Source organism: Lolium perenne, chromosome 6 (genome assembly GCF_019359855.2).
Source record: "Lolium perenne isolate Kyuss_39 chromosome 6, Kyuss_2.0, whole genome shotgun sequence".
NCBI classification, from domain to species: Eukaryota; Viridiplantae; Streptophyta; class Magnoliopsida; order Poales; family Poaceae; genus Lolium; species Lolium perenne.
In genome coordinates, this window is record NC_067249.2 from 251643187 (window position 1) to 251671157 (window position 27971).

At 44.6% G+C, this 27971-nt stretch overlaps 1 protein-coding gene across 1 annotated transcript; it reads left to right on the forward strand.

Moving 5' to 3' along the window:
- Positions 1–21527: 21527 nt before the first annotated feature.
- LOC127305154 (aspartate aminotransferase P2, mitochondrial) lies at positions 21528–25263 on the forward strand. The gene is made up of 11 exons (XM_051335533.2): positions 21528–21720; positions 21804–21863; positions 22583–22777; positions 22852–22890; positions 22990–23079; positions 23213–23321; positions 23443–23552; positions 23783–23926; positions 24004–24170; positions 24432–24696; positions 24893–25263. Exons 1-11 carry the CDS (start codon positions 21664–21666, stop codon positions 25022–25024), a joined length of 1368 nt encoding a protein of 455 aa, XP_051191493.1. The 5' UTR covers positions 21528–21663; the 3' UTR covers positions 25025–25263.
- The last annotated feature ends 2708 nt before the right edge of the window (positions 25264–27971 follow it).

Below are 27971 nucleotides of genomic sequence, written 5' to 3' on the forward strand. Positions count from 1 at the left end.
TTCATCTTATGGGAGAGACACCTCTAGTGAACTGTGGACCCCGGTCCAATTCTCTTTACTGAAATACAATCTCTTTGCCAATCTTTGTTCTCTTGTTTTCTGCAAACAATCATCTTCCACACAATACGGTTAACTCTTTGTTACAGCAAGCCGGTGAGATTGACAACCTCACTTTGTTTCGTTGGGGCAAAGTACTTTGGTTGTGTTGTGCAGGTTCCACGTTGGCGCCGGAATCCCTGGTGTTGCGCCGCACTACATCCCGCCGCCATCAACCTTCAACGTGCTTCTTAGCTCCTCCTGGTTCGATAAACCTTGGTTTCTTTCTGAGGGAAAACTTGCTGCTGTGCGCATCATACCTTCCTCTTGGGGTTGCCCAACGAACGTGTGAAATACACGCCATCAAGCATAGATTTCTGGCGCCGTTGCCGGGGAGATCAAGACACGCTGCAAGGGGAGTCTCCACTTCTCAATCTCTTTACTTTGTTTTTGTCTTGCTTAGTTTTATTTACTACTTTGTTTGCTGCACTAAATCAAAATACAAAAAAATTAGTTGCTAGTTTTACTTTATTTGCTATCTTGTTTGCTATATCTAAAACACAAAAAATTAGTTTACTTGCATTTACTTTATCTAGTTTGCTTTATTTACTGTTGCTAAAATGGCCAACGCTGAAAAACACTAAGTTGTGTGACTTCACAACCACAAATAATAATGATTTCTTATGCACACCTATTGCTCCACCTGCTACTACAGCAGAATTCTTTGAAATTAAACCTGCTTTACTGAATCTTGTTATGCGAGAGCAATTTTTGATGTTAGTTCTGATGATGCTGCTGCCCATCTTAATAATTTTGTTGAATTATGTGAAATGCAAAAATATAAAGATGTAGATGGTGATATTATTAAACTAAAATTGTTCCCTTTCTCATTAAGAGGAAGAGCTAAAGATTGGTTGCTATCTCTGCCTAAGAATAGTATTGATTCATGGACTAAATGCAAGGATGCTTTTATTGGTAGATATTATCCCCCTGCTAAAATTATATCTTTGAGGAGTAGCATAATGAATTTTAAACAATTAGATACTGAACATGTTGCTCAAGCTTGGGAAAGAATGAAATCTCTGGTTAAAAATTGCCCAACCCATGGACTGACTACTTGGATGATCATCCAAACCTTCTATGCAGGACTAAATTTTTCTTCGCGGAATTTATTGGATTCAGCTGCTGGAGGTACCTTTATGTCCATCACTCTTGGTGAAGCAACAAAGCTTCTTGATAATATGATGATCAACTACTCTGAATGGCACACGGAAAGGGCTCCAGAAGGTAAGAAGGTAAATTCTGTCGAAGAAACCTCTTCCTTGAGTGATAAGATTGATGCTATTATGTCTATGCTTGTGAATGATAGGACTAATATTGATCCTAATAATGTTCCGTTAGCTTCATTGGTTGCACAAGAAGAACATGTTGATGTAAACTTCATTAAAAATAATAATTTCAACAACAATGCTTACCGGAACAATTCTAGTAACAACTATAGGCCATATCCTTATAATAATGGCAACGGCTATGGTAATTCTTATGGTAATTCTTACAACAATAATAGGAATTCACCCCTGGACTTGAAGCCATGCTTAAAGAATTTATTAGTACACAAACTGCTTTTAACAAATCTGTTGAAGAAAAGCTTGGGAAAATTGATATACTTGCTTCTAAAGTCGATAGTCTTGCTGCTGATGTTGATCTTTTGAAATCAAAAGTTTTGCCTAATGAGAATCATCATAATAAAATTACTACTACAGCAAATGCCATTCAAGTTAGAATTAATGAGAATACAAGATTAATGGCTGAACTGCGTGCTAGGTGGGATAGAGAAGAAAATGAAAAACTAGCTAAAGAAAAGAATATAGCTAAAGTTTGGACTATTACCACCACTAGTAATGCTAATGCTACACATGTTGCTGCACCTCCTACTCATACTAATAAAAGAATTGGTGTTAGCAATGTTTCCACTTCTAATGCAAAGCGAAAAACTGCCTAAAAGCTGCTAAAAGCTGAAACTGCTGTGATAAAGCTGCTGAAATTTTTTCCAACATTGGGGATGATGATCCCATTGCTTTAGATTATAATGGTTTGAATTTTGATGATTGCCACATCTCTGAAGTTATAAAGTTCTTGCAAAAACTTGCTAAAAGTCCTAATGCTAGTGCTATAAATTTGGCTTTTACACATCATATTACAAATGCTCTTATAAAAGCTAGAGAAGAGAAACTAGAGCGTGAAGCCTCTATTTCTAAAAAGTTAGAGGATGGTTGGGAGCCCATCATTAAGATGAAGATTAAAGATTTTGATTGTAATGCTTTATGTGATCTTGGTGCAAGTATTTACATTATGCCTAAGAAAATTTATAATATGCTTGACTTGCCACCGCTGAAAAATTGTTATTTGGATGTTAATCTTGCTGATCATTCTACAAAGAAACCTTTGGGGAAAGTTGATAATGTTCGCATTACCGTTAACAATAACCTTGTTCCCGTTGATTTTGTTGTCTTGGATATTGAATGCAATGCATCTTGTCCCATTATATTGGGAAGACCTTTTCTTCGAACTGTTGGTCTTTGTTATTGATATGAAGGAAGGTAATATAAAATATCAATTTCCTCTCAAGAAAGGTATGGAACACTTCCCTAGAAAGAGAATGAAGGTACCTTTTGACTCTATTATGAGAACAAATTATGATGTTGACACTTCGTCTCTTGATAATACTTGATACACACTTTATGCGCCTAGCTGAAAGGCGTTAAAGAAAAGCGCTTATGGGAGACAACCCATGTTTTTACCTACAGTACTTTGTTTTTATTTTGTGTCTTGGAAGTTGTTTACTACTGTAGCAACCTCTCCTTATCTTAGTTTTGTGTTTTGTTGTGCCAAGTTAAGCCGTTGATAGAAAAGTAAGTACTAGATTTGGATTACTGCACAGTTCCAGATTTCTTTGCTGTCACGAATCTGGGTCCACCTCTCTGTAGGTAGCTCAGAAAATTAAGCCAATTTACGTGCATGATCCTCAGATATGTACGCAACTTTCATTCAATTTGAGCATTTTCATTTGAGCAAGTCTGGTGCCATTTTAAAATTCGTCAATACGAACTGTTCTGTTTTGACAGATTCTGCCTTTTATTTCGCATTGCCTCTTTCGCTATGTTGGATGAATTTCTTTGATCCATTAATATCCAGTAGCATTATGCAATGTCCAGAAGTGTTAAGAATGATTGTGTCACCTCTGAATATGTCAATTTATATTGTGCACTAACCCTCTAATGAGTTGTTTCGAGTTTGGTGTGGAGGAAGTTTTCAAGGATCAAGAGAGGAGTATGATGCAACATGATCAAGGAGAGTGAAAGCTCTAAGCTTGGGGATGCACCCGGTGGTTCACCCCTGCATATATCAAGAAGACTCAAGCGTCTAAGCTTGGGGATGCCCAAGGCATCCCCTTCTTCATCGACAACATTATCAGGTTCCTCCCCTGAAACTATATTTTTATTCCATCACATCTTATGTGCTTTTTCTTGGAGCGTCGGTTTGTTTTTGTTTTTTGTTTTGTTTGAATAAAATGGATCCTAGCATTCACTTTATGGGAGAGAGACACGCTCCGCTGTAGCATATGGACAAGTATGTCCTTGGTTTCTACTCATAGTATTCATGGCGAAGTTTCTCCTTCGTTAAATTGTTATATGGTTGGAATTGGAAAATGATACATGTAGTAATTGCTATAAATGTCTTGGGTAATGTGATACTTGGCAATTATTGTGCTCATGATTAAGCTCTTGCATCATATGCTTTGCACCCATTAATGAAGAAATACATAGAGCATGCTAAAATTTGGTTTGCATATTTGGTTTCTCTAAGGTCTAGATAATTTCTAGTATTGAGTTTGAACAACAAGGAAGACGGTGTAGAGTCTTATAATGTTTTCAATATGTCTTTTATGTGAGTTTTGCTGCACCGGTTCATCCTTGTGTTTGTTTCAAATAAGCCTTGCTAGCCTAAACCTTGTATCGAGAGGGAATACTTCTCATGCATCCAAAATACTTGAGCCAACCACTATGCCATTTGTGTCCACCATACCTACCTATACTACATGGTATTTTCCGCCATTCCAAAGTAAATTGCTTGAGTGCTACCTTTAAAATTCCATCATTCACCTTTGCAATATATAGCTCATGGGACAAATAGCTTAAAAACTATTGTGGTATTGAATATGTAATTATGCACTTTATCTCTTATTAAGTTGCTTGTTGTGCGATAACCATGTTCACTGGGGACGCCATCAACTATTCATTGTTGAATTTCATGTGAGTTGCTATGCATGTTCGTCTTGTCTGAAGTAAGAGAGATCTACCACCATATGGTTAAGCATGCATATGTTAGAGAAGAACATTGGGCCGCTAACTAAAGCCATGATCCATGGTGGAAGTTTCAGTTTTGGACAACAATCCTCAAATCTCAAATGAGAAAATTATTAATTGTTGGTATATGCTTATGCATAAAAGAGGAGTCCATTATCTGTTGTCTATGTTGTCCCGGTATGGATGTCTAAGTTGAAGAATAATCAATAGCGAGAAATCCAATGCGAGCTTTCTCCTTAGACCTTTGTACAGGTGGCATAGAGGTACCCCTTTGTGACACTTGGTAAAAACAATGCATTGTGATGACCCGGTAGTCCAAGCTAATTAGGACAAGGTGCGGGCACTATTAGTACACTATGCATGAGGCTTGCAACTTATAAGATATAATTTACATGATGCATATGCTTTATTACTACCGTTGACAAAATTGTTTCATGTTTTCAAAATCAAAGCTCTAGCACAAATATAGCAATCGATGCTTTTCCTCTATGGAGGACCATTCTTTTACTTTCAATGTTGAGTCAGTTCACCTATTTCTCTCCACCTCAAGAAGCAAACACTTGTGTGAACTGTGCATTGATTCCTACATATTTGCTTATTGCACTTATTATATTACTCTATGTTGACAATATCCATGAGATATACATGTTACAAGTTGAAAGCAACCGCTGAAACTTAATCTTCTTTTGTGTTGCTTCAATATCTCTACTTTGAATTATTGCTTTATGAGTTAACTCTTATGCAAGACTTATTGATGCTTGTCTTGAAGTGCTATTCATGAAAAGTCTTTGCTATATGATTCACTTGTTTACTCATGTCATATACATTGTTTCGATCGCTGCATTCACTACATATGCTTTACAAATAGTATGATCAAGATTATGATGGCATGTCACTCCGAAATTATCTGTGTTATCGTTTTACTGCTCGGGACGAGCGAACTAAGCTTGGGGATGCTGATACGTCTCCGACGTATCGATAATTTCTTATGTTCCATGCCACTTTATTGATGTTATATTCATGTTTTATGCACCCTTTATCGCATATTCGTGCATTGTCGGGAACTAACCTATTAACAAGATGCCGAAGTGCCGATTCTTTGTTTTGCTGTTTTTGGTTTCAGAAATCCTAGTAAGGAAATATTCTCGGAATTGGACGAAATCAAAGCCCAGGGGCCTATTTTCTCACGAAGCTTCCAGAAGTCCGAAGGAGAGACGAAGAGGGGCCACGGAGGGGCCACACCATAGGGCGGCGCGGCCCCCCTTGGCCGCGCCGGCACTGTAGTGTGGGGCCCCGTGCCACCTCTTGACCTGCCCTTCCGCCTATAAAAAGTCTCCGTGGACGAAACCCCCAGTACCGAGAACCACGATACGGAAAACCTTCCAGAGACGCCGCCGCCGCCGATCCCATCTCGGGGGATCCAGGAGATCGCCTCCGGCACCCTGCCGGAGAGGGGAATCATCTCCCGGAGGACTCTACGCCGCCATGGTCGCCTCCGGTGTGATGTGTGAGTAGTCTACCCCTGGACTATGGGTCCATAGCAGTAGCTAGATGGTTGTCTTCTCCCCATTGTGCTATCATTGTCGGATCTTGTGAGCTGCCTAACATGATCAAGATCATCTATCTGTAATTCTATATGTTGCGTTTGTTGGGATCCGATGAATAGAGAATACTTGTTATGTTGATTATCAAAGTTATGTCTATGTGTTGTTTATGATCTTGCATGCTCTCCGTTATTAGTAGATGCTCTGGCCAAGTTGATGCTAGTAACTCCAAGAGGGAGTATTTATGCTCGATAGTGGGTTCATGTCTCTGTGAATCTGGAGGAGTGACAAGAACCACTAAGGTTACAGATGTGCTGTTGCCACTAGGGATAAAACATTGGTGCTATGTTCAAGGATGTAGTCACTGATTACATTACGCGCAATACTTAATGCAATTGTCTGTTGTTAGCAACTTAATACTGGAGGGGGTTCGGATGATAACCTGAAGGTGGACTTTTTAGGCATAGATGCAGTTGGATGACGGTCTATGTACTTTGTCGTAATGCCCAATTAAATCTCACAATACTCATCATGATATGTATGTGCATGGTCATGCCCTCTTTATTTGTCAATTGCCCAACTGTAATTTGTTCACCCAACATGCTGTTCATCTTATGGGAGAGACACCTCTAGTGAACTGTGGACCCCGGTCCAATTCTCTTTACTGAAATACAATCTCTTGCAATCTTGTTCTGTTTTCTGCAAACAATCATCTTCCACACAATACGGTTAACTCTTTGTTACAGCAAGCCGGTGAGATTGACAACCTCACTGTTTCGTTGGGGCAAAGTACTTTGGTTGTGTTGTGCAGGTTCCACGTTGGCGCCGGAATCCCTGGTGTTGCGCCGCACTACATCCCGCCGCCATCAACCTTCAACGTGCTTCTTGGCTCCTCCTGGTTCGATAAACCTTGGTTTCTTTCTGAGGGAAAACTTGCTGCTGTGCGCATCATACCTTCCTCTTGGGGTTGCCCAACGAACGTGTGAAATACACGCCATCAAGGCGGCGTTGTGATTTCTGTTCGGCCCACTGTCGACTACTTCGACGTCAAGCTGCCTGACTCAGTTCAAGGATGGCGCAAGAAGTGGTTGTACATTCAGGAGGAAAACCAAGGATGTGCGGAGGACAACATCCCTCCTTTTGATGGCGCCGAAAAAATCTTTCGCCGCCGCTCATGGGACGCGGAGGCCACCGAAGAAGAAAGGGCGTCGACAGAAACCTTGATGGCTCGTATCCACGAGTTGCAAAATACTCGCGGCAAGGAGTTATCGGGTATCCAAATCACTGCATATTTTCTTAGGACTAGGGTACAGCCGCTTCAGGCTCGCAAGCATCCTCTCTGGAAATATGCCGGTGATAAGGACGTAGATCGGCTGTCGGTGAATTTGGAGGTCAAGGATTTAGAAAAACTTGTCCGAAAAATTTCATCTCTTAACAAAAAAGATGCTGTCCCTTCTTCTTGCCGTGTGACGCCATTCAGCGCCGCCAATCCACTTCCCGAGGTAATTTTTGTCTATTGTCCTGGTGTTGCTTTGCTATCTTTTTTGTAACTTTATTTCTGATATCCCTCCCTGTTTTATTTTGTATAGAATCATCCAGACCTTGTCTCGCTTCCTCCTCTTCCTGAAGGTGGAGAAGTCGAGGAAAGGGCCATTGTCACTGATGATAATCAAGAAGCTCCGTCTTTTGTGAATGAACCTGTGGATTCCCGAAAATCTGCGGGATCTTCCGAAGGCACTGCTTCGGCGTTATCTCCTCCTCCCGCTGTTTCTCCAAAAAGCAAAAGGAAGAGGAATGACGTCGAAGATTCCGGCACTTCCAAAGCCGAAGAAGTTGATCCTTCACGTCAGAAGGCAGCTTATGATCCTTATCTTGGATCCCTCGTCAGTTCGTAAGTCATTCTTATTTCTCCTCATTTCTGTACTCGAAATTTTTGTTTTGTCTTGCTTTTTATGCTGTCGATTTGTAATCGCAGTGATGACGAGGAGGAAGTACCAGCTCGTGACGTGGCTCCTCGAACGAGCGCGTCACGTACTTTACTTGTTTCGGAGACGCTAGTTGAAGGAGAAGAATCCTCGCCTCCTCAGCAAAACGTCGTCACCACTACTCCGCCATCAAGCCCCCTTGCTCCTTCACCAAAAAGGACAAGGATTGAAACGATCATTGAGCCTGCCCCTCAATTGGGTAGCTCTTCTACTCTGCTCTTGGATGATGTAAGTTCTCTCTTTTTTTTTATTTTCTTGCCAATATCTATATTTCCTATATTTTGCTTTTTTACGCCTTCACTTTTTTTTATACCGATGTTTCTCTTTCTTTGACAGCCCATGATGAAAGAGCTTATCCGCATCGGGTCCCAATTCATTGGGTACCGTGAGTATGCCAGCAGAACTGAAGGTGATAACTTTTTTTTTTTTTTGCTGTTGTTGTTTCTGACTTCTTGCTCCTATCGTTTGTCGCAATTTTTGACCTTTCTTTTTTATTTCGGCAGAGAAACTTGCAGAGGCCAACAAACGTGCCGAGGTACTTGCTCCAAAACTGGAGCAAAGTGAAGCGGCCCGTAAGAAAGCTGAACTTATTGCTAGCAAAGCCAAAGCAGAGGCTGATGAAGCCAAAGCAAAAGCTGCTAGTGTCGAGGAACTGCAGAAGAAAATTGAAGATGCTGAAACTGCTTTAAACGAGCACAAAGCCGCACAAGCCACTCGTGAGCAAGGGATCCTCAAGCGCCTGAAATCGCAAAGTCGACGCATTCAGGGTAATGTTATCGGTCCCTTCTATTTTTTATGGGACCTGTTTTTTCTTGCTTTTGACCGATGTTGATTCCCTATTGCAGGTCAAACAAACCAAGAATTTGAGCTGGAGAATCCCGACAATGATCCTCTCCTTGACGCACTTTCTTATCTGGAGCTTCATGGATCCGAAATTCGTGAAGGCGTGGCGAATGCTGATGCGGGACTGTCGGCGCTGTTCCCCTACTTCTTCCCGAAGAAAGAGGAGCCCAAGACTTTCCTTGCCCTTGCCCAGAGCTTCAATTCATCAGAGGACCTTGGACTGAAGATGCGCCAGGAAAACATGAAGATTGCTGTCGAGAGTACTGTTGCCCTGGTCGTGACGGATCAACAAACTGTTGATTGGATGAAGGTTGGCGACACCGATCAGATAGAGCAGTCAAGATGGAGGTCGTTGATTAAGGCAGCCAAACCCAACACGAAGAAAATCCTGGCCTATCTCGGGATCAAACCAGCTTCAACTCCTAGCTCATCAAGGCCGGAGGTCTAGTTGCATGCCTCTTTGTTTTTTGCTTTTTCTGTCTCTTTTGCCCCTGTCGCCAAATTAGCTGTGGCGACAATTATCCTGGTAGTCCTTTTGGAGAAACTTCTTTTGTAATGCCTATGTAAATTTGTCTAAAAATTAATGAAATTCCCTCTGGCATTATCATTGATCCTGGCGCTTTCTTTTCCAGTTAATATTTGACAACTATTCGACCAATCCTTGCTCTGCCGATGCTTCACCTGCTTCTTCCTTCTCGAAGAAAATGCTAATCGACGATAACCCTCTCGAAGGTTCTTCAAGCAAACATTTGTCGGAAGATTTGCAAGAACTTCGACAACAGCTTCAATCCATGAAGAAACAAACTCTTGCGATGATGGAAAAATCTCGACAAGCGTCCGAGAGAGAGGAAATTGCTCTTCAACAGGCAAAGGAAGCCATCGCTGCGAAGGATGCCGCTGTTGCTGAAGCTGCTGAAGCTTCTTCTCGCGAAAATTGTATGCTTCAGCTAATGACTGATGCCAGTTTGGACATGACAGGTATGTTTCCCGCTCGTAACCATATTGGATATTATTCTCCACCCTTCGTTGCTTGATTTTTTGTTTGATGTGTCAGGCTCGTTTCTGGATGTTGCTGCCGAAGACCAACGTGTTGAAGCTCGAACTCTTTGTTTCTTTGAGACTGGCTGCGCAACATGGGACTAATTTTTGGGTTACTCCTGAGCGCACCCGCCAAATCGTCAGATTTCAAGATCGCGCGGCTCAGGTCCGCGATTTCCTTGACTTCTGTACGAAGACTTTATTTTTAGTTTATGGGACCATGTTCCCTCGGAACAAAATGCCAGAAACCCTTCCAGCTTTAATGGAGAAATTTCGAGATGCTCCTCGAATTCATGGCTTTGTGCGAGCTCAACTTTCTGCTGGCGCAAGATTTGCCATGATGATGATAAAAATTTGTCATCCAAAATTTCCCATAGATCAAATTGTTCCTACTTGCCTGGCGAAGATGGCAAAGAAGAAGAGAAATGTGGGCAAGATTGATGATTTGGTGACTCCTGTTGCTGAAGATATGATGGATGAGCTTCTTCGGATGGATTCTGAGTTCTTCGTGAAGGGAAGCTATGCTGAACATAGTACTCGTCCTTCTACTGAGCGGATAACCATAGATCATGTGCTAGGTTTCCCTTGAAACTTTTTCCTCTTCTTTGCTGTATTTCTATCATTGATATATTTTTGTGTATTTGTAAACACAATCTATATTGTCAAGCTGTATTTTTGATCACTGAATCCCCGAGCTTTTGGCTGGAGTCTATACTGTTTTCTATCTCGGAGGTTTTCCCTCCTGTCATAATAAGATATCTCTGTTTTTTATTGATGGGTTGGAAGCCCCCGAGTGTCGTGGTATCACAGTTCTATATTTTTGTTGCGAGGTTTTTAGACCAAAGCAATAAGTTTCTTTTGCGCATACACTATGTTTATGATTTTATTAACTTCCAATATTTGGCGAGGTATTTAGTGTACCAAGGCGAAATATTTTGGTAAGTCTAATATGTCTATCTTGTACGTATTTTGAAACTTGAAGGCGTTGAGCCCCCGAGCGTGTCGAAAAATAAGAAATATATCTCCACTATCTTTATTATGTTGCAGCACCGCGAGCCCGCCTCATTAAAAACCTTTCCGGCCCCACTCGGTGCCCCGAAAAGGAAAAGAGTGCGTCTGAAAACTCGCGGGCGTTTCAGTACATTGTATTTTTACAGAGAAGGACTATATTTCGACTCTAGGCGTAGAACCGCCTGAGCTGTGCTACGTTCCAAGGGTTTTTCTCGGGAACCCCTGTCTTCTTGTCCTTTATCCTGTACGCTCCTCCTTCAATTACTTCCGTTATGATGTAGGGGCCAAGCCATGGCGACTCGAGTTTTTCAGTGCGCTCTTGATTGAGTCGCAAAACTAAGTCTCCGACTTGAAAGGATCTTGGTCTCAAACGTCGACTGTGGTAATTTTTCAGGTCCTGCTGATATTTGGTTACCCTTGACAATACTTCGTCTCGAGCTTCGTCAAGTGCGTCGACGTCATCTTCCAATGCTTTCCTGGACGCATCTTCATTATACTCTGTGACTCTGGGGGAGTCGTGCTCTATTTCTATTGGTAGTACTGCCTCTGCTCCATGGACAAGGAAAAACGGGGTCTCCTGTGTCGCTGTATTTGGTGTTGTTCGGATGCTCCATAACACACTTGGTAGTTCTTCTGGCCAGGTATGTCGAGCTTTTTCCAGTGGTCCTAATAGGCGTTTCTTGATGCCATTGCAGATGATGCCATTGGCTTTCTCAACTTGACCATTGGTTTGAGGATGTGCAACTGACGCGAAGTGCAATTTGATGCCTACCTCTGCACAGTACGCCTTGAACTCTTTTGACGTAAAGTTGCTGCCATTGTCTGTGACGATGCTATGAGGTACTCCAAATCGAAAAACGATGTCCTTCACGAATTTTATTGCTGATGCTGCATCTGGTGAATTTATCGGCTTTGCTTCTATCCACTTGGTGAATTTGTCGACAGCAACCAGCAAGTACTCATATCCTCCTGGCGAAGCTTTGTGCAACTTGCCCACCATGTCAAGTCCCCATTGGGCAAAGGGCCACGACAATGGTATTGGTGTTAATTCCGCCGCTGGAGAGTGAGGTTTGGCGGCGAATCTTTGACACGCGTCGCAAGTCCTTACTATTTCCTTGGCATCCTCAATTGCTTTGTCAGCCAATAGAATCCTGCTCGAAAAACTTTGGCTGCAATAGCTCGACTACTTGCGTGGTGGCCACATATTCCTTCGTGTACATCCTTCAGAATTATTCTTCCTTCTTCAGGTGTGACACACCTTTGCAGGACGCCCGAAATACTTCGCTTGTATAATTCCCCTTTGATCACTGTGAAAACTTTGGATCGTCGAATAACTCGCCTTGCTTCAACTGGATCGTCGGGTATTTCTTTCCTAAGGATGTATGATATATATGATTGCATCCATGGAATTTGAACCATCATCACAAGTTCTTGCTCCTCTTCATCCTCCGTGGTTTCTTTCGGAAGCGTCGAAGTTTTCTCTTCTTTTGCTTTTTTCTGCACCTTTTTTGGTTTCGTGGATCTCTCCGCTATTTCTTCCCAAAATACTCCTGGCGGGATTGGGAGGCACTGCGACCCGATGTTTGCGAGAACGTCGGCTTCATCATTGCTCAATCGGCTGATGTGGTTTACTTCGCATCCATCAAACAGCTTCTCGAGCTCATTGTACACCTCCTTATATGCCATCATGCTATCATTGACTGCATCACATTGGTTCATAACTTGCTGAGCCACCAATTGTGAGTCGCCAAAGATTTTTAGTCGAGTTGCACCGCAAGCTTTCGCCATCTTCATCCCGTGTATGAGGGCTTCATATTCTGCTTCATTGTTAGATGCGTTAGGGAACGTCATCCGAAGGACGTATTTCAACTTGTCGCCTTCAGGTGATATAAGTACTACTCCTGCGCCAGCTCCTTCTACCCTCTTGGACCCATCGAAGTTCATGGTCCAAGTTCTCGACAAATCTGGAGGTCCCGTGTTTTGTAGCTCCATCCACTCTGCAATGAAATCTGGCAGAACTTGCGACTTGATTGCCTTTCTTTTTTCATACGTGATGTCCCGAGGGGAAAGTTCTATTCCCCAAAGGGAGACACGCCCTGTAGCTTCTGGATTGTTCAGTATATTTGAGAGAGGTGCTTCATTGACTACTATTATCGGGTGTGCCGAAAAATAGTGGCGCAACTTCCTTGCCGTTGCAATTACTCCATATGCTAGCTTTTGGTACTGCGGGTACCGCTGTTTGGAAGGCGACAGAACTTCACTGATGAAATATACTGGCCTTTGCACTCCATGGAGTTTTCCTTCCTCTTCTCTTTCAACGACTAACACCGTGCTAACCACTTGGGGCGTGGCTGCAATATACAGCAGGAGCGGTTCCTTTTCCTTCGGCGCCACTAAAATTGGTGGTGTCGAAATTGTGCGTTTCAAATCCTCGAAAGCTCTGTCGGCCTCTTCGTTCCACTGGAATTTATCTCCTTGCTTTATCAGAGCGTAAAATGGTAACGCTTTTTCTCCCAGCCTGGCTACGAATCTGCTCAAAGCTGCGACTCGCCCAGTTAACTGCTGTATTTCTTTCAACTTTGTTGGCTTCCTCATTGTGACGATAGCTTGTATTTTGTCGGGATTTGCTTCAATCCATCTTGCTGAAACTAGAAACCCCAAAAGTTCTCCTGCTGGGACGCCAAAGGAACACTTCGTCGGGTTCAGCTTGAGGCAGAATTTGTTGAGGTTGTCAAAGGTTTCCTTGAGATCCTCGATCAGCGTTGCCCCCTTTTTTGACGTTATGACGACATCGTCGATGTATAATTGCACGTTTTTTCCAATCTGTGTCGCCAAACACTTCTGCATCATCCTCTGATATGTTGCTCCCGCGTTTTTTAAACCAAAAGGCATTGTTCTGTAGCAAAACACGCCGTAAGGTGTTATGAACGCTGTTTTGGCCTCATCGTCTTCTTTTAGTCTGATCTGGTTATAACCAGAATATGCATCCAAGAAGGAAAGACGTTCACATCCTGCCGTGGAATCGATGATTTGATCGATCCTTGGGAGGGGAAAGTGATCCTTAGGATAATGTTTATTGAGACACGTAAAGTCGACGCACATGCGAAGGACTGTCGTGTGTTTCTTCGGTACCATCACTGGGTTAGCTACCCATGTGGCTTCTGTAGACATCTCTTTGATAAAACCAGCATCCTTAAGTCGATTTACTTCTGATAGCATAGCTTTGCGGTTTGGTTCCGAAAAACGCCGCAAGGGTTGTTTGATTGGTCTCGCAAGGGGATCCAAGTTGAGGTGGTGCTCGGCAAGTTCCCTGGGTACTCCTGGCATGTCAGCTGGACACCATGCGAAGATTTTCCAGTTCTCACGGAGGAACTCGACAAGCGCGCTTTCCTATGCGAGGTCCATGTCGTTGGCGATGGACGTCGTCTTTTTCGGGTCTGTCGGGTGAATCTGCACCTCCTTAGAAATTTTCTCGGTGTTGAAAGTTGATTCATTGTTTGGCCTTCCAACGTCTGGCAGCACGTCATAGTCAGTCATACTCCTTGACGCCAGATACTCAGCTTGCATCCCGAAAGTTTCTGATATCCGGTGAAAATCCTTATCGCACTTACCGGCTAAGGCGAAGCTTCCTTTGACCGTGATTGGTCCCTTTGGTCCAGGCAACCTCCATAACAGGTATGTATAATGTGGCACCGCCATAAATCTAGCATATGCTGGTCGTCCCAACAAAGCGTGGTATTGCGACGGAAAATCCACGACTTCAAATTCCAGCCTCTCGATTCTATAATTTTCTCGGGTTCCAAACTGAACGTCGAGATTGATCTTCCCCAATGGGTAACTTGGTTTCTCCGGTGTGATACCGTGGAACCTTGTGTCTGTTGGCTTCAAGTTTGCTAGGGATATGTTCATCTTCCTCAATGTATCTGCATACATAAGGTTTAAGCTGCTGCCGCCGTCTATGAACACTCGAGAGACATCGAATCCCACAATAACTGCTGGTAAAATAAGTGCTGACTGCCCTGGTCGAGGAACTTGCTGCGGATGATCTGCTATGGTGAAGCCAATATCTTGCCCTGACCAATTAAGATACTCGACAGTTGGTGGAGGCATTTTTTCTGCCATTAACACCTGCCGTGAGATTACTTTCTGAGCTCTATTGGATGGCCTTCCCTTCTGAATCATCGACACTGCTCCGTTAGAGTTAGGATCAACATAAGGTGGTGGTGAAGGTGCTGCCGCTATTCTGAGCTGATGTCGATTGTCTTCTGTAATCGCGGGAGGTAGTGGCAGGTGAATCTCGCTCCTGGGTTCTCGAGGATTTCTCTGTGCTGCCCGAGCGTTAGCGTGCTCTGCATACCTTAGCATTGCCTGGAAATTACGACAGTCTTTCTGCAGGTGCCCTGACTGTCTTTTTCCGTTGCTGTCGAGGAAAAAGTGCATCTGACACGGCCCATTCATCATTTCTTCAGGGGAAACGAAAGGCCTCGGGAACCTAGGCCCGCTATTTTGCCTGTTGTTGCGAGAATCGTCCCTGTTATCGCCTCGCTGCTCACTGCTTCTCTGATAATCATCTCTGTTGTTTCCTCCTGTGTTTGCCCGAAAACCTGTCGAAATTTGTCCTGGAGCGTCATAGTTCGGGTACTGCCGAGGAAATCGTCGCCTCGGTTGATAATTTCGACCACGATCCTCCTCTGGCGACCTGTGCCTTTTGTTGTGGACAGCATCTTCTCCATCTGCCCATCTGTTTGCTATTTCCATTAACGCGGATACTGTCTTTGGGTTGGTCCTTCCCAAGTCCTCGACGAAATCTCCACGCCTGATTCCTGCGACAAACGCATCTATCGCTCTCTCGTCAGATATATTTTCTGCCGAGTTTTTGATGATGTTCCACCTTTGGATGTATTTTCTCATTGGCTCATCTGGCTTTTGTCGACATGCTCTCAACTCCTCCAACGACGCAGGTTTCTTGCATGTGGACCGGAAATTCTTGACGAACACATCCTCGAAGCTTTCCCAGCTGTCGATAGATCCTGGGGTAAGTTTCTTTATCCAAGATCGTGCGGCTCCACTCAGATGCACCTGGATGCTTTGCATAGCTGTTGCTCTGGTTCCTCCTGTGAGCTTTACTGTCTCGAGATAATCAACTAGCCAATCCTCTGGATCTTGAAGGCCGTCGAATTTCTTGAAGTTGTCGGGTAACTTGAATCCTGAAGGAACTCGAGTTTTTCGGACTCTCCTCGTGAAGCATGGCAAACCGCACATATCTTCGTCGTTAAGCTCCAGGGATTGCCGATGTTCCCTTCTGCTTTGCCGCGCTCTGTCGACCCTTGCTTGTGCTGCCGTGTCTCTTGCTCCGCTTGGTCCTTCAGGTGCTGCTGCTGTTGCTGCTGCAGGTCGTGGACTATTTTGCCTTGCCGCTCCTTCGGGAGGCGTTGATACAAACGCTGTCCCCATAGCTCCAACTCCTGCTACCGCCATATTGTATAGTGTTTCCCTTGGATCGCCTGGAGGTGGTTTAGATGCGAGGATAAAAGCGTGTGTCGCCATATATCCAGCCTCTGGTGTCTTAGGGATGATATTTCCTCTTGTATCTATCGACATAAAAGACATGTCGAGGTTTTGGACCAAGTGCTCTCTTTCTGCTTCGGGTATGTGTTGTAACCTTGATCTTGCTCTGTTCCGAGCCTCCCTGTGGCTATCACCCGAAGTTCTAGATTGTCGACTCAGATCTGCCCTTCTCCTGCTGGATGCAGAAGCTGCCTCCTTTCTTCTGTTTAACTCAGCTGTCTGTTTTTCCAGTTCTCTTGCAGCTCGTGCGAGCCTATATTGATATGCTTGCAATTTCTCTGGCGTAGCTGTGGTGGCCATTGGTTCTGAGCCGTCCATAGCTCTCGCGGCCCTATCCCACGCTGCTTGCGAGAGTTGAACTCTGTCTCGCGGCTGTGGCCCGACGTATTTATTGCCCAGGCCTCGTCGCAGATCGGAGGGATCGACGTATGGATTTCCCAGATCGTCGAAAGCCTCAGATGTTTCCTCTTGATCTTCAATGGCATAAATCTGATGATATTTTGTATTCAGATCTATGTTGGGTTTGGTGACATCATCGTTGAGATTGATGAAAACCTTGCCCACTGTAATAGATTTGTCGATGAAGTCATAACTGTCGACATCGCTTGAGCCATCGCTTATATATGAGTCCGCAGATGACTCAAACGACATGTCGCTGAAGATCTTGGCGAGTTTCTCTCTTGCCCTGGTGCTGACGTAGCGTGTCGACGAAGTTTCTTCTTCTCCTGATTCGGTTGACGATGTATAGCTTGAAAAATCAGAATCGACCGCCGACGGTCCCGACGAAATCGGAATTTCGACACGATACGATCCTTCCTTCTCGACGCGAAAGCGAAACCTTCCGAACGTCATCTCCATAGGCTCCTCCAGATACGCATATGCATCCAAATGGGAGGGTGGGTGAGGAACAAAATCGACAGGACCAGCAGCGATCTGTTTACCTCGATCCATTGCGTTGCTTGCAGTTGATGATGTCGAAGATCTTGAACGTGCCATCGAGATCAGATCCTTACGCCTCTAGTTCCCACAGACGGCGCCAATTGACAAGGTATTAACTTGTCAATGCCTATGGATTGTAGGCTAGGGTTTAGTTGGAAGTAGAGGGCAAGTAGATCTCGAAGGTTTCAGCCGAAAAGTACTCGACGATTATGAAAACTAGGGTTTGTAAACAATGATTCGATGATCTCTGTGTCCCTCGACTCCCCCTTATATAGGAGGCGGAGCCGAGGGATTCGTGTAATACAAGTTACATAGTCCGGGAAGGTTTCTAACTCATCCCGCAAGATTACAAATAACACTTCCTATTACAATTCTATCTTTCCTTAAATACATCTTGGGCTCCCGAATCTTCTTATTCTTCGGGTAGTGGGCCTTCAGTAAACCCCGGGTACTATCTTCGGCAGGCCCATTTGGGATGCCTATGTCACCTCCGCACCATGGGAATCATCAGTATCCTCTCCATCTTTCCAGAAAAAAGGCCGAAACCGTGAGTCGGGCTCGAAACCATCCGCCTCCTTCCGAAACCAAAATCTGTAGCCATTGAGGTGAAGCAAAGCAACCACCTCCAAATAGCCACGTTTATCTCTCGAGAGCACCGAAACATCCCGCATAGCCACCAAAATGCGAACAATCCCCTGACTGCGAAGAGTATATAAGTCCACATCAAGAGTAGAACCGATGAGAGTCCCAACAGCCCATAGCCCAAGAAAGTGCTTCACAGAATCCGGCACACCCTCAACATGCACCCAAACTGGCTTCATAACAAAGGCCGGAGCAATATCCTGGTGTTCCCAAGTAGAGACAAGAACCTGTGCCTGAACCTTGGGCACACTCATCTGCATGCCGTCTATCCTCGCCAAATCATCATGTGTAGGAACCCCAACAAGAAAGGCCTTCTCCCCATGTGGAGACGCCTCCCATCTCCAGGCGGGATTCCCAGGACACATACGTGCAAGGAGACTCTGAATATCCGCCGCCGTAACTGTCCCCTCACCAGACACCTGAACCAAAGCAGTGGGTGTACCAGAGGCAATCAACTGGGGCTTATACACCGAGTCAGGGAGCTGCAGGTCAAGAGTAGCATCATTACCGCAACCAACAAAAAAGCTCATGGGCTTCGGAACCTTCAGAATAGGGCATCTAACAGTCGGATGGTCCCCAGAATCACAAACCAAACAATAATGCATGACCTTGCAGTTCTTTGTAGTATGAGTATTCACATCGCATTTCCAACATCGACCCACCTTCTTCTGTTTCACGGGTGCAACAGGAGCTGGAGCAACTGTAAGAATCTGCTGAGGTGCAGCAGCCATACCCTGCGGTGCAATTACAGCTGGCTGTCCCATAGCCTCCGGGGTGGGCTGCCCAAGAGGAGGGGCAGTCTCCGGACCCACAACGGCCACCGCCTTCTTCTTCCGCCTTTTCTTCCCTTGACCAGGCTGAGCCGGCGGTTGCTGTTGAGGTGGTGGCAGCTGAGTCTGCGGCTGCGTAGGGGCGACCTGTGGCAAAGGTACCTGCGGCATGTACTGCTGCCCCACTTGCGGATACTGATAGTACTGACCAGAAAACTGCTGGTAAGATTGCTGCGGAGTTACGTACTGCAACGGAGGAGCGGGTGCGCGGGTAGGCGGACGAAACCCCATATTTGGCCGCGGTGCAGGGGCAGGCTGCGGCGGCATTGGGGCGCCGGCCGGCCATCCTTGGAAACCTGGCGGGCCAAGATACGTCGCAGCGCCGGCGACAGGGGGCGCACCTGGCCGCACCGCAGCAGGCGTGGGCGCTGCAGCCCCTTGAGTCGACGTTGATGCCCCGGGCGGCACCGTCGGCCGCGACGGGCCGGACATGGCGGCGCAGCCTCGGCCTCCCGCGACCACCTGTGCGAAGGAGCGGGTTGGGAGTGACGGAGGCGGGGAGGAACGGTCGCGCGCTGCCGAAGGTTGGAGATGATCGTTGGCGGCGGCGGCGACGTGGCGAAGAGAAGCAGCGGCGACGACGGCAGAAGGGCGAGACGAGGAGATCACGCGATCGTGACTTCCTCCACGATATCGTGCCGCGCGTTGGAGGCCCTTCACCGCATGTGCAAACCCGGCCCACCTCTGCTGGGGCCCACCTGCACGATCCGAAGATCCCGCCTCCGGAGGCAGGAACCGAGGCGCGATCACCGCTTCTGCCGCGGACTGCGCCAGCGAGGTCGCCACTTCCGCCGGCGTCCTCTTCTCCGACCGCCCATCCTCGACCCACTCCTCGACCATCGAAAAAGCTCCTCTCTCGCCCGGCAGCGACTCGACGAAGAAGTCTCCTAGAACCGCCGGCGGCGTGACCCGTCTCGGCGGCAACGGACCCTTCCACGCCTTCAGCCGCACCGGGGCCTTGGACAGCCGCAGACCCGACGGAGAAGAAGACGCCGATCGACGAACCTCTTCCCGAACAGATGATCTTGGCGGCGAGGAAGATCTTGCCCTCGCCGCGGTCGGCCTCGACTCGGCCTTCTCCCAAACACGGGATTCCGCCGTAGGATAGCCAATACGAGACCAGAAATCACCGAGCAGCTCGTCGCCGATGAGGACAACAGCGGTATCCGGCGGTGGAACACGTGGTTCATCAGCCAGACCTCGCCATGCCACCTCCTCCGCCACAGAAAGCTCCTCCTCGCCTCCCGAGATCTCACCGAGAAGATCAAAACGCGAACCAGGGCTCGACGAAGTGGCCGACGGCCGATCTGCCGGCGATCTCCCTAGCCCGATCGGCTGAAGGAGCAGCCTACGGCGAGGTTTCCGCGGCGGTGTCCGCCAGCCCTCACTCGGCATCACTCCTCGTGACTCTCCACACTTTTACTTGTGCCTAGCTATGCCTCTACTCCATACGTACACCTGTTCATTGTGTGTTCATTCAGGAGGCGTTTATGCACCGATTATCAAAGAGATCTTAGTACACCGTTTAGAGTTTGAAAAATCAACCTTTATCCATGAAGGAAGGAAATCAAACTAGGAAGCTCATAGCTTAGCTCGTCATGCTCTTTCTTTAGGCCCGGGGCGCCACCTGTGGTTTCTTGAACCCCATGATATTTTGTTAATTTCTGTTGTTTTGGCCTTTGATCAATAAAGCGAGCAAGTTATCCTAAAAAAAAGCTAAAAAAGGTCCATCCTCTTTTGTGTTCAAGTGCATTGTTTTGTTTTTCCACTAAAAATGAAAATGCATTCTTTTACTCAGTGATACGTATTGTGGATAGAAGCGAGTAACAGATTATAAAATAAGGCGAGCACACCAAAGTTCAACAATTGGGAGCTAATAATATGGAAAAGGTAGCTTTGAGTTCTTTTTGGTTACTAAAAAGGAACATTGGTTTATCCACCTTAATCATTTTTATTTAGTTTAATTCATATTGAAATGAATGCTCAAAGTAAACATTCTTATTTATTTGAGTTCCTTGTGATTCATCATGAAAGTGGGGAACACAGAAGTCAGGGCAACCACAAATAGTGAGGAGCAGAAAAATGTGAGGGTGATAACGTTGTATGTGGTACATGACCCTTTCACCCTCCCGTCAATGAAGTGTAACGATGGCATCGTAGTTGACATGTGTGTTCACCTTTAAAAAAAAAAATTTAAACACAACATTGACTTTATTTGCATGTGTTTTTATGGACAACCATGTATTTTCAAAGGATATGTCATGTTCGAGTCTAACAAGTTGCATCTCCTCAAAGCATCGAGGCGTCTACAAAGATAAAGAAACGCAATGACATTTCAACACTAAAAAACTTTGAAGAGGTGCCTCTCAAGTCTCAAGACAAATGTACACAAAAGGTTGGCATTATATGGAAGGACTTGCAAAGATGTATAGATGAAGTTCTCCTTTTCTTACTGACTTTCCTCTCTCTTGAAAAAAAAGAATCATGGAGGGTTATCTCTGAGAGGAAAGTATATTCATGTTTTTAACAAGAATATAAATAGCTTTTGAAAGAAACCGGAGACACTTTTTCGCTTTCAGAACCATCGCGGCGTGCGCGGCGGCTAGCTCCCTGCGAGACGCAAGGAATCGCCGTACTCCCAGATCAGACGGCTGATAGTCAACCACGTCACCCTCCCCGTCGGAATCTCCGGCTCGAGAACTCGACAGCAGAACAGAGCCGGTCCTTCAACCTCAGTTGTGACGGAGACTCCAAGGCCATCGCCATCCACCCGCTCTGATCCAAGATCACCCTCGCCTCGCCTCGCTGCAGCTCATCGCCAGTTCGCGGGCCGCGTTGCCGATCTCCCTACGTCCCGCGAATGGCCTCCGCCGTCTCCTCGCCCGCGGCCTCCGCCGTCGCCGCCGCCCGGTCCAAGGCACGGCCCGTCTCTTCGACCCCAGACCCGTAGTTTCTTTTGCAGTGGTTTCTGAAGGTTTCTTTTGTGTGTCGTGGGCGCAGGTGTTTGGAGGAGGGAGGAAGGATGGGATGGCCGGATGCCGCGTGGGGGTCGCGAGGAAGGTGATTGATCTGATCCTATGTCGCCGCCCTGGCTTTTCCTAGATCCGATGTCTGGTTTGTTCAATTGGTTAATGGTTTGGTTCGTGTCCTGCTATGGATTTTCTGGATTGGCAATTCAGGCCTGCTAGTGAGTGGTTTAGTGGTAACGTTCATAATGGAGTTGTAGTTTGTTCTGTGAGTTATTTCCGATTTTGCATGATGCCACAAGCTCTTAGAAGGCGTGCATCTTTGGTATTTCAAATTTTCATTGGCTTGCTGCTTAGCTACTCAAAAAATCATTAAAAAAAATCTATGCTGGCTCATAAGGATTTGATGGATTATGTCATTTTTAATACAGTAATAACTTTCATACTGCGTCTGTAAACATAATAAAATATACCTAGGTGTCTTATGAGTACAAGCAAAAATGAAGTTGTGTTTTAATTCTGTCAGGATCTTCACGCGCAGCATTTTTATCCCTGAAGTTTGCAGTGATAATATGGTGTGCTCGGTATAGTAGTATACATATTTAAATGTATTGATGATAGGACCATTCTGGAATGTCTTGTTCAATACTGAGGCTTGATACAGTTGGTAGTATAGCTGGTTAGGCCAGAGTTTCTGTTTACCCCGAATAATCCTTTTGTATGTGATGTCAGCTGTGTGAGATTTGCATCTTGTGATATCATTTGTGCTTTGAAATCTGATTTCTTTTTTCCTTTGCTTTTTTTGGATGCAAGAATCTTGGCCGTGTCGCGATGGCACTTGCAGTAGACACTTCTCGATTTGAAGGAGTGCCAATGGCCCCTCCAGACCCAATTCTTGGCGTGTCGGAAGCATTTAGAGCAGACACCAGTGACCTGAAGCTCAACCTTGGTGTTGGCGCCTACAGAACGGAAGAGCTACAGCCCGCTGTCTTGAACGTAGTCAAGAAGGTAAGTCTAATCGTCCTAGCATTTCCGGATTAGTTTAGATTCCTGTTGTGATGTTCTATTGTTACATGTGGTAGGCTGAAAATCTCATGCTGGAGAAAGGAGAATTCAAGGAGGTATGGTGGAACCTTGCGATTCAGATGATTTGAACTTGGTTATAAGCACTCATGTTTTCCTTTTTATTCCTAAGTCTGATAGCATATTTTATGGTGCAGTATCTGCCTATTGAAGGTTTAGCTGCATTTAACAAAGCAACCGCAGATCTATTGCTTGGAGCTGATAATCCCGCCATCAAGCAAGGACGGGTATTGCTATGCTGTCCTTGCCATCGTTCTTGTTATATTAGGACTGTCTGGCATCCTGATATCGACATATATTGGGGGCGTTTCCTTTGCCTTATGTTCAGTTAACCTTATTCAGTAATCACTCCTACTGTAGGTTGCCACTCTTCAGTCTCTGTCAGGGACTGGATCATTACGCCTTGGAGCGGCATTTATTCAAAGATATTTCCCTGATGCAAAAGTACTTATATCATCTCCTACATGGGGTATGTATGGAAATGGAATCTTCCATGACTTCATGTGCAGAAGTGTATTTTTCATTCTTGCTTTTGTGCTGAATATCACTGTGAAACTTCTATTTTGTCCAAATTTTTTGTATGTTAACAGGTAACCACAAGAACATATTCAATGATGCCAGGGTACCTTGGTCAGAGTACCGGTATTATGATCCCAAGACTGTTGGGCTGGATTTTGAGGGAATGATAGCTGACATACAGGTACTTGAGTATCTGTGCCAAAATATGAATTGTAATCCAAATATTTCTGTTTGTTTTGCAATTTTTAATTGGAAGAATTTTGTTATGTGGTTTTTTGTTCAATTGGGTTACACTCATAAGAAACTGCAATCTGGAAATGAACAGTCACCTTTTCTTTTTGCTACTGTTAATGTCTTATGTGTGGTTATTGTTTGTGCTGTTAATTTATGTGTTTACTCTTTGCAAAATAGGCTGCCCCAGAAGGGTCATTTGTTCTGCTACATGGTTGTGCTCACAATCCAACTGGAATAGACCCAACTCCGCAACAGTGGGAGAGACTTGCAGATGTGATTCAAGAGAAAAACCATATGCCTTTCTTTGATGTTGCATATCAGGTGAATGGGTTTGATTTTGACTCTCCTTTTCCATTTTCACAATTTATCTCTTACTGACTGCTATGTGTGCTTTATAGGGTTTTGCCAGTGGAAGCCTTGATGAAGATGCATATTCTGTCAGGCTTTTTGTTGAGCGTGGCCTGGAAGTGTTTGTTGCGCAGTCTTACAGCAAGAACCTTGGTCTATATGCAGAAAGAATTGGTGCAATTAATGTCATTTGCTCAGCACCAGAAGTTGCAGATAGGTAATCTTGTGTTACAAATGTTGCCTGCCTACACATGTTTTTGTTCTTATTCAGTTCCTGGAAATGCTAATTTTGGCTTTCTGCCTTAGTTTCACACCATTGCACTGTAATATCCTTGATTAGGGGCAAACACTATAACTATTTCATCTTGCTTCATGGGCAAGAAAAAGGAAGAGGAACCAAATGTTTGCAATAGTTACTTGATTTGTAAGAACAAGCATGAATTTTGTCTTCTGTATTATGACATTATAAGCTTTGCAGGGTGAAGAGCCAGCTGAAACGGTTGGCAAGGCCCATGTACTCAAACCCACCTGTTCATGGTGCTAAGATCGTCGCCAATGTTGTTGGAGACCCTACCATGTTCAGTGAATGGAAAGAAGAGATGGCACAAATGGCTGGGCGGATCAAGAATGTACGGCAGAAGCTTTATGATAGCTTATCAGCAAAGGACCAGACTGGCAAGGACTGGTCTTTCATTCTGAGCCAGATAGGCATGTTCTCCTACACGGGCTTGAACAGAACCCAGGTACTTGCCTTCAAATTCCACAAATGGCACACTCAATTTACAGATTATCTCTGAATAGTGTTGTGAATAGTCATTGAACCAGGGGACTGACCTCAAAACACTTAAACACACACATGTATCTCTGAATGATATGTCTGCAAATACCATGCGATTGGCACACTATACCGCATCATGTTCTGAATTCCTTTTTTTGCAGAGTGATAACATGACTGATAAATGGCACATATACATGACCAAGGATGGGAGAATTTCATTGGCCGGATTGAACCTGGCGAAGTGCGAGTATCTTGCTGACGCCATCATCGACTCCTTCCATAACGTCAACTAGGTTATAATTGGGGGCCACACTGCTGGGATTAATTCTTTTGATAGTAATATATGCTGGCATTTTTGGGTCCTTCCAGCGTGAGTTTTCAGTCAGGATAGTGTGTCAGTTTCGTGAATTCCAGAGGTAATAAAGGAAATTCTGCCAGTACAGAGAAACTCATGTAAAGTCAGCACGGTGTTTACAAGCTTCTAATACTAAGTATAATGGCATCTGCAGTTTAATGCACATGTCGAGGTTTAGATATTCGTCATCTGACTTAATTTTCGGCTGAGGTAATCCCGAGTTGAATTTTGGCCCCCGTGCTTAAACCAACAGCAATACATATATAGGAAGATCTCGGTCTAGGTTCGTATCAGCAATGGAAGCGAGCTGCTCCTGGACCGAGCCGAGCCGATGGACACTAAGGCAGAGTACTCTTTTTTTTTTTACAGTACAAGGCAGAGTACTTAGCAGAAGTTTTGGGATTTAGCCCAAACAGAGCAAAAAACGAAGACATAGCAGAAAGATGCATAACTTCTCTTGTTTGCGTACAAGACATGATTTATGAGTAGTCCGATTGATAACACACCGGCATTACCCTACTTCATACAAAAGAAAATCCAAAGCCAACAAGCTGTGTTTAAACATATGGTGACTTTGCTGAATGCAACATCTATTGGTTTGCAATATTCTTACTATTGCAGTAATTGGATGTGATATGAGGTAAATCAAATCATATATATTTTGTTTGACATGACTTATTTTTCTAGTTGAAAATGTAGAACTTGGCTAATAATAATAACCAAAAGATATATGATAAGAAGTGAGTAACACCTGAAGTTTTGACTTCTAGTCTTAAATATTATGAGCATGTTGATCAGGTGGGAAGGCCATTACCTAAGCAAAATGTAAGAGCATCTACATCAGCACCCACTAAACTATGTTCGCCAATAGCTCCAGACTAGCTGTTTTTGGGGCGCCGGCACAAGTGGCTGCCCTACTGGGGGGGCTCTGCCCATAGCGGTGCCCTGATAGTCCGGCTTAAATGACAATTTTTCTCAAATAAATTCAGAATTAATACAAAATTTCAAATAAATACATGCAAATAGTTTGAACAATTTAAAAGCCATGAAAGTCATGCCACACCAAAATAGTCCCATAGTCCATGCAACAAAAACACGCCATCCAATAATATCACATTACAAAGGCATCCACGAAGAAATGAAATGGAGATCAACAACAACTCTTCCTAATTGTGGACATTGGTTCTTCAATTGTCGCCGTTGTCGCCGCCGTACCCACATCTAACTCATGCATGATGTGTTGACATTTCATAATATACCAAGCCTTGCCTCAGAGCCCATGTAAGGCATGTCGGGCCGTCAAGATCTTCAATCGCTCTACCATATTGGTGACCACAAGTGAAGCTTCATTCATACCCACTTTGATAGAACTGCCTATTCTATTTCAAAATACCCACTGATACAGGTGTGGTGAGTCCGTGAGCGGTTATATATTGAAAATATTTTTAAACTTTAAATAGGACTGAACACTATGGTGGTGGCGACCTAGCTTTCTTAGAGTCATAAGAGAAACTGTAACTCTGATTTAGTCCCTAATTTACCACCCTGCTTTACTCATGCAGAGATTGTTGTTTTTAATGCTATTTTTGGATTTTTGGAAGAAAATTACATTGGAATGCCTTCTGGAGACCACTCGGCGAATCATACTCCTATTGTGGATCTACTGAGACAGGAGATGATGGTACCTATATGTCTGCCATCGTACCGAGTTCTTAGTGATGCTTATTTATTACACTGAGATATCACGTTTGATACAACATCTCTTTCGGCAGAGTGCACTCCATCACCTACGATTCTGGTTTGATCTGATTTTTTAAAGTCCCGTTTTCCTTTTAAAACCATTGCCTGTTGGTAGATGTGCTAAATTCAGGAGACCCCTAGCAAGGAGGCAATGTGCAGTGATGAAAAATCAGATGCCTGGGTGTTGTTTTGCTCCATAGACATAGTAGATGCGGCCGACTTAGGCGTGTTTTGGGGACGGATATGAAGGGAGGCTTTGAGGACTGAAGTTGGTTGTCGCAAGTGCGTTGCTCTTTTGTGTTGGCGTGGTGTACTTTTCTGTTATTGTTTTGTAGTACTCGTAGTTTGTCATGTTGCTTCCCTTTATGTAATCTACTATGTTAATTGACCTGTGTTTTGTATTTTCCATCCATGTATCTCATAGCTGAAGCTTGAACATGCGAGGCTAGGTGAAGCAAAATGCAGGGAGATAAATTTTACACTACCTTTGTATCTTTGGGATGGTTTCAAAATGATTATGTGTTGCTAGGGCTCACCGAATGATTTGTGTGGGAACCGAACGTGGAGGGGCTCCATTTACTGAACAATTGATCTTCTGTGGACACATAAAAAACTCCAATCCTCCATTTTCTAGCTATTGTTTTGGCGTAATTTGCAGGCGTACCCTTGATAAACCTCTATGGTGAAAAAGGAAAAGAAGGGGATATTGGTTGCCATCAGCAAACATCATCTATGGTGAAAAAGGAAAAGAAGGGGATATTGGCCACATACATCATTCTTGGTATTTTACTTGCTAACTAATATACTGGAGCTTTGCTTTAATTTGTGATTCATGTTGAAAGTAGCAGTACATCTTGTTGAGAATGGATTTTATAGTATTTCCTAGGAAAAAATTGCAACGCTAAGAAATCTGGACTGAAGTCTGGCCCAAAAAGGAAATTTCTAGCCCAGAGAGGGAATTGTTGGGCAACAGAGAATTGTGGCCCGACCAAAAAAGGAATTGACAGGCCCGACCGGTCGGAAAGAGAATCGATTGATCTCGTAGTAGGAAACTGATAGCCTCTGCTCAAAAAGAAAAAAAAAGGAAACTGATAGCCCGAGACTGTTTGGGCGATCACCGCCACCAGGGTCCCCGGTTCCATCCC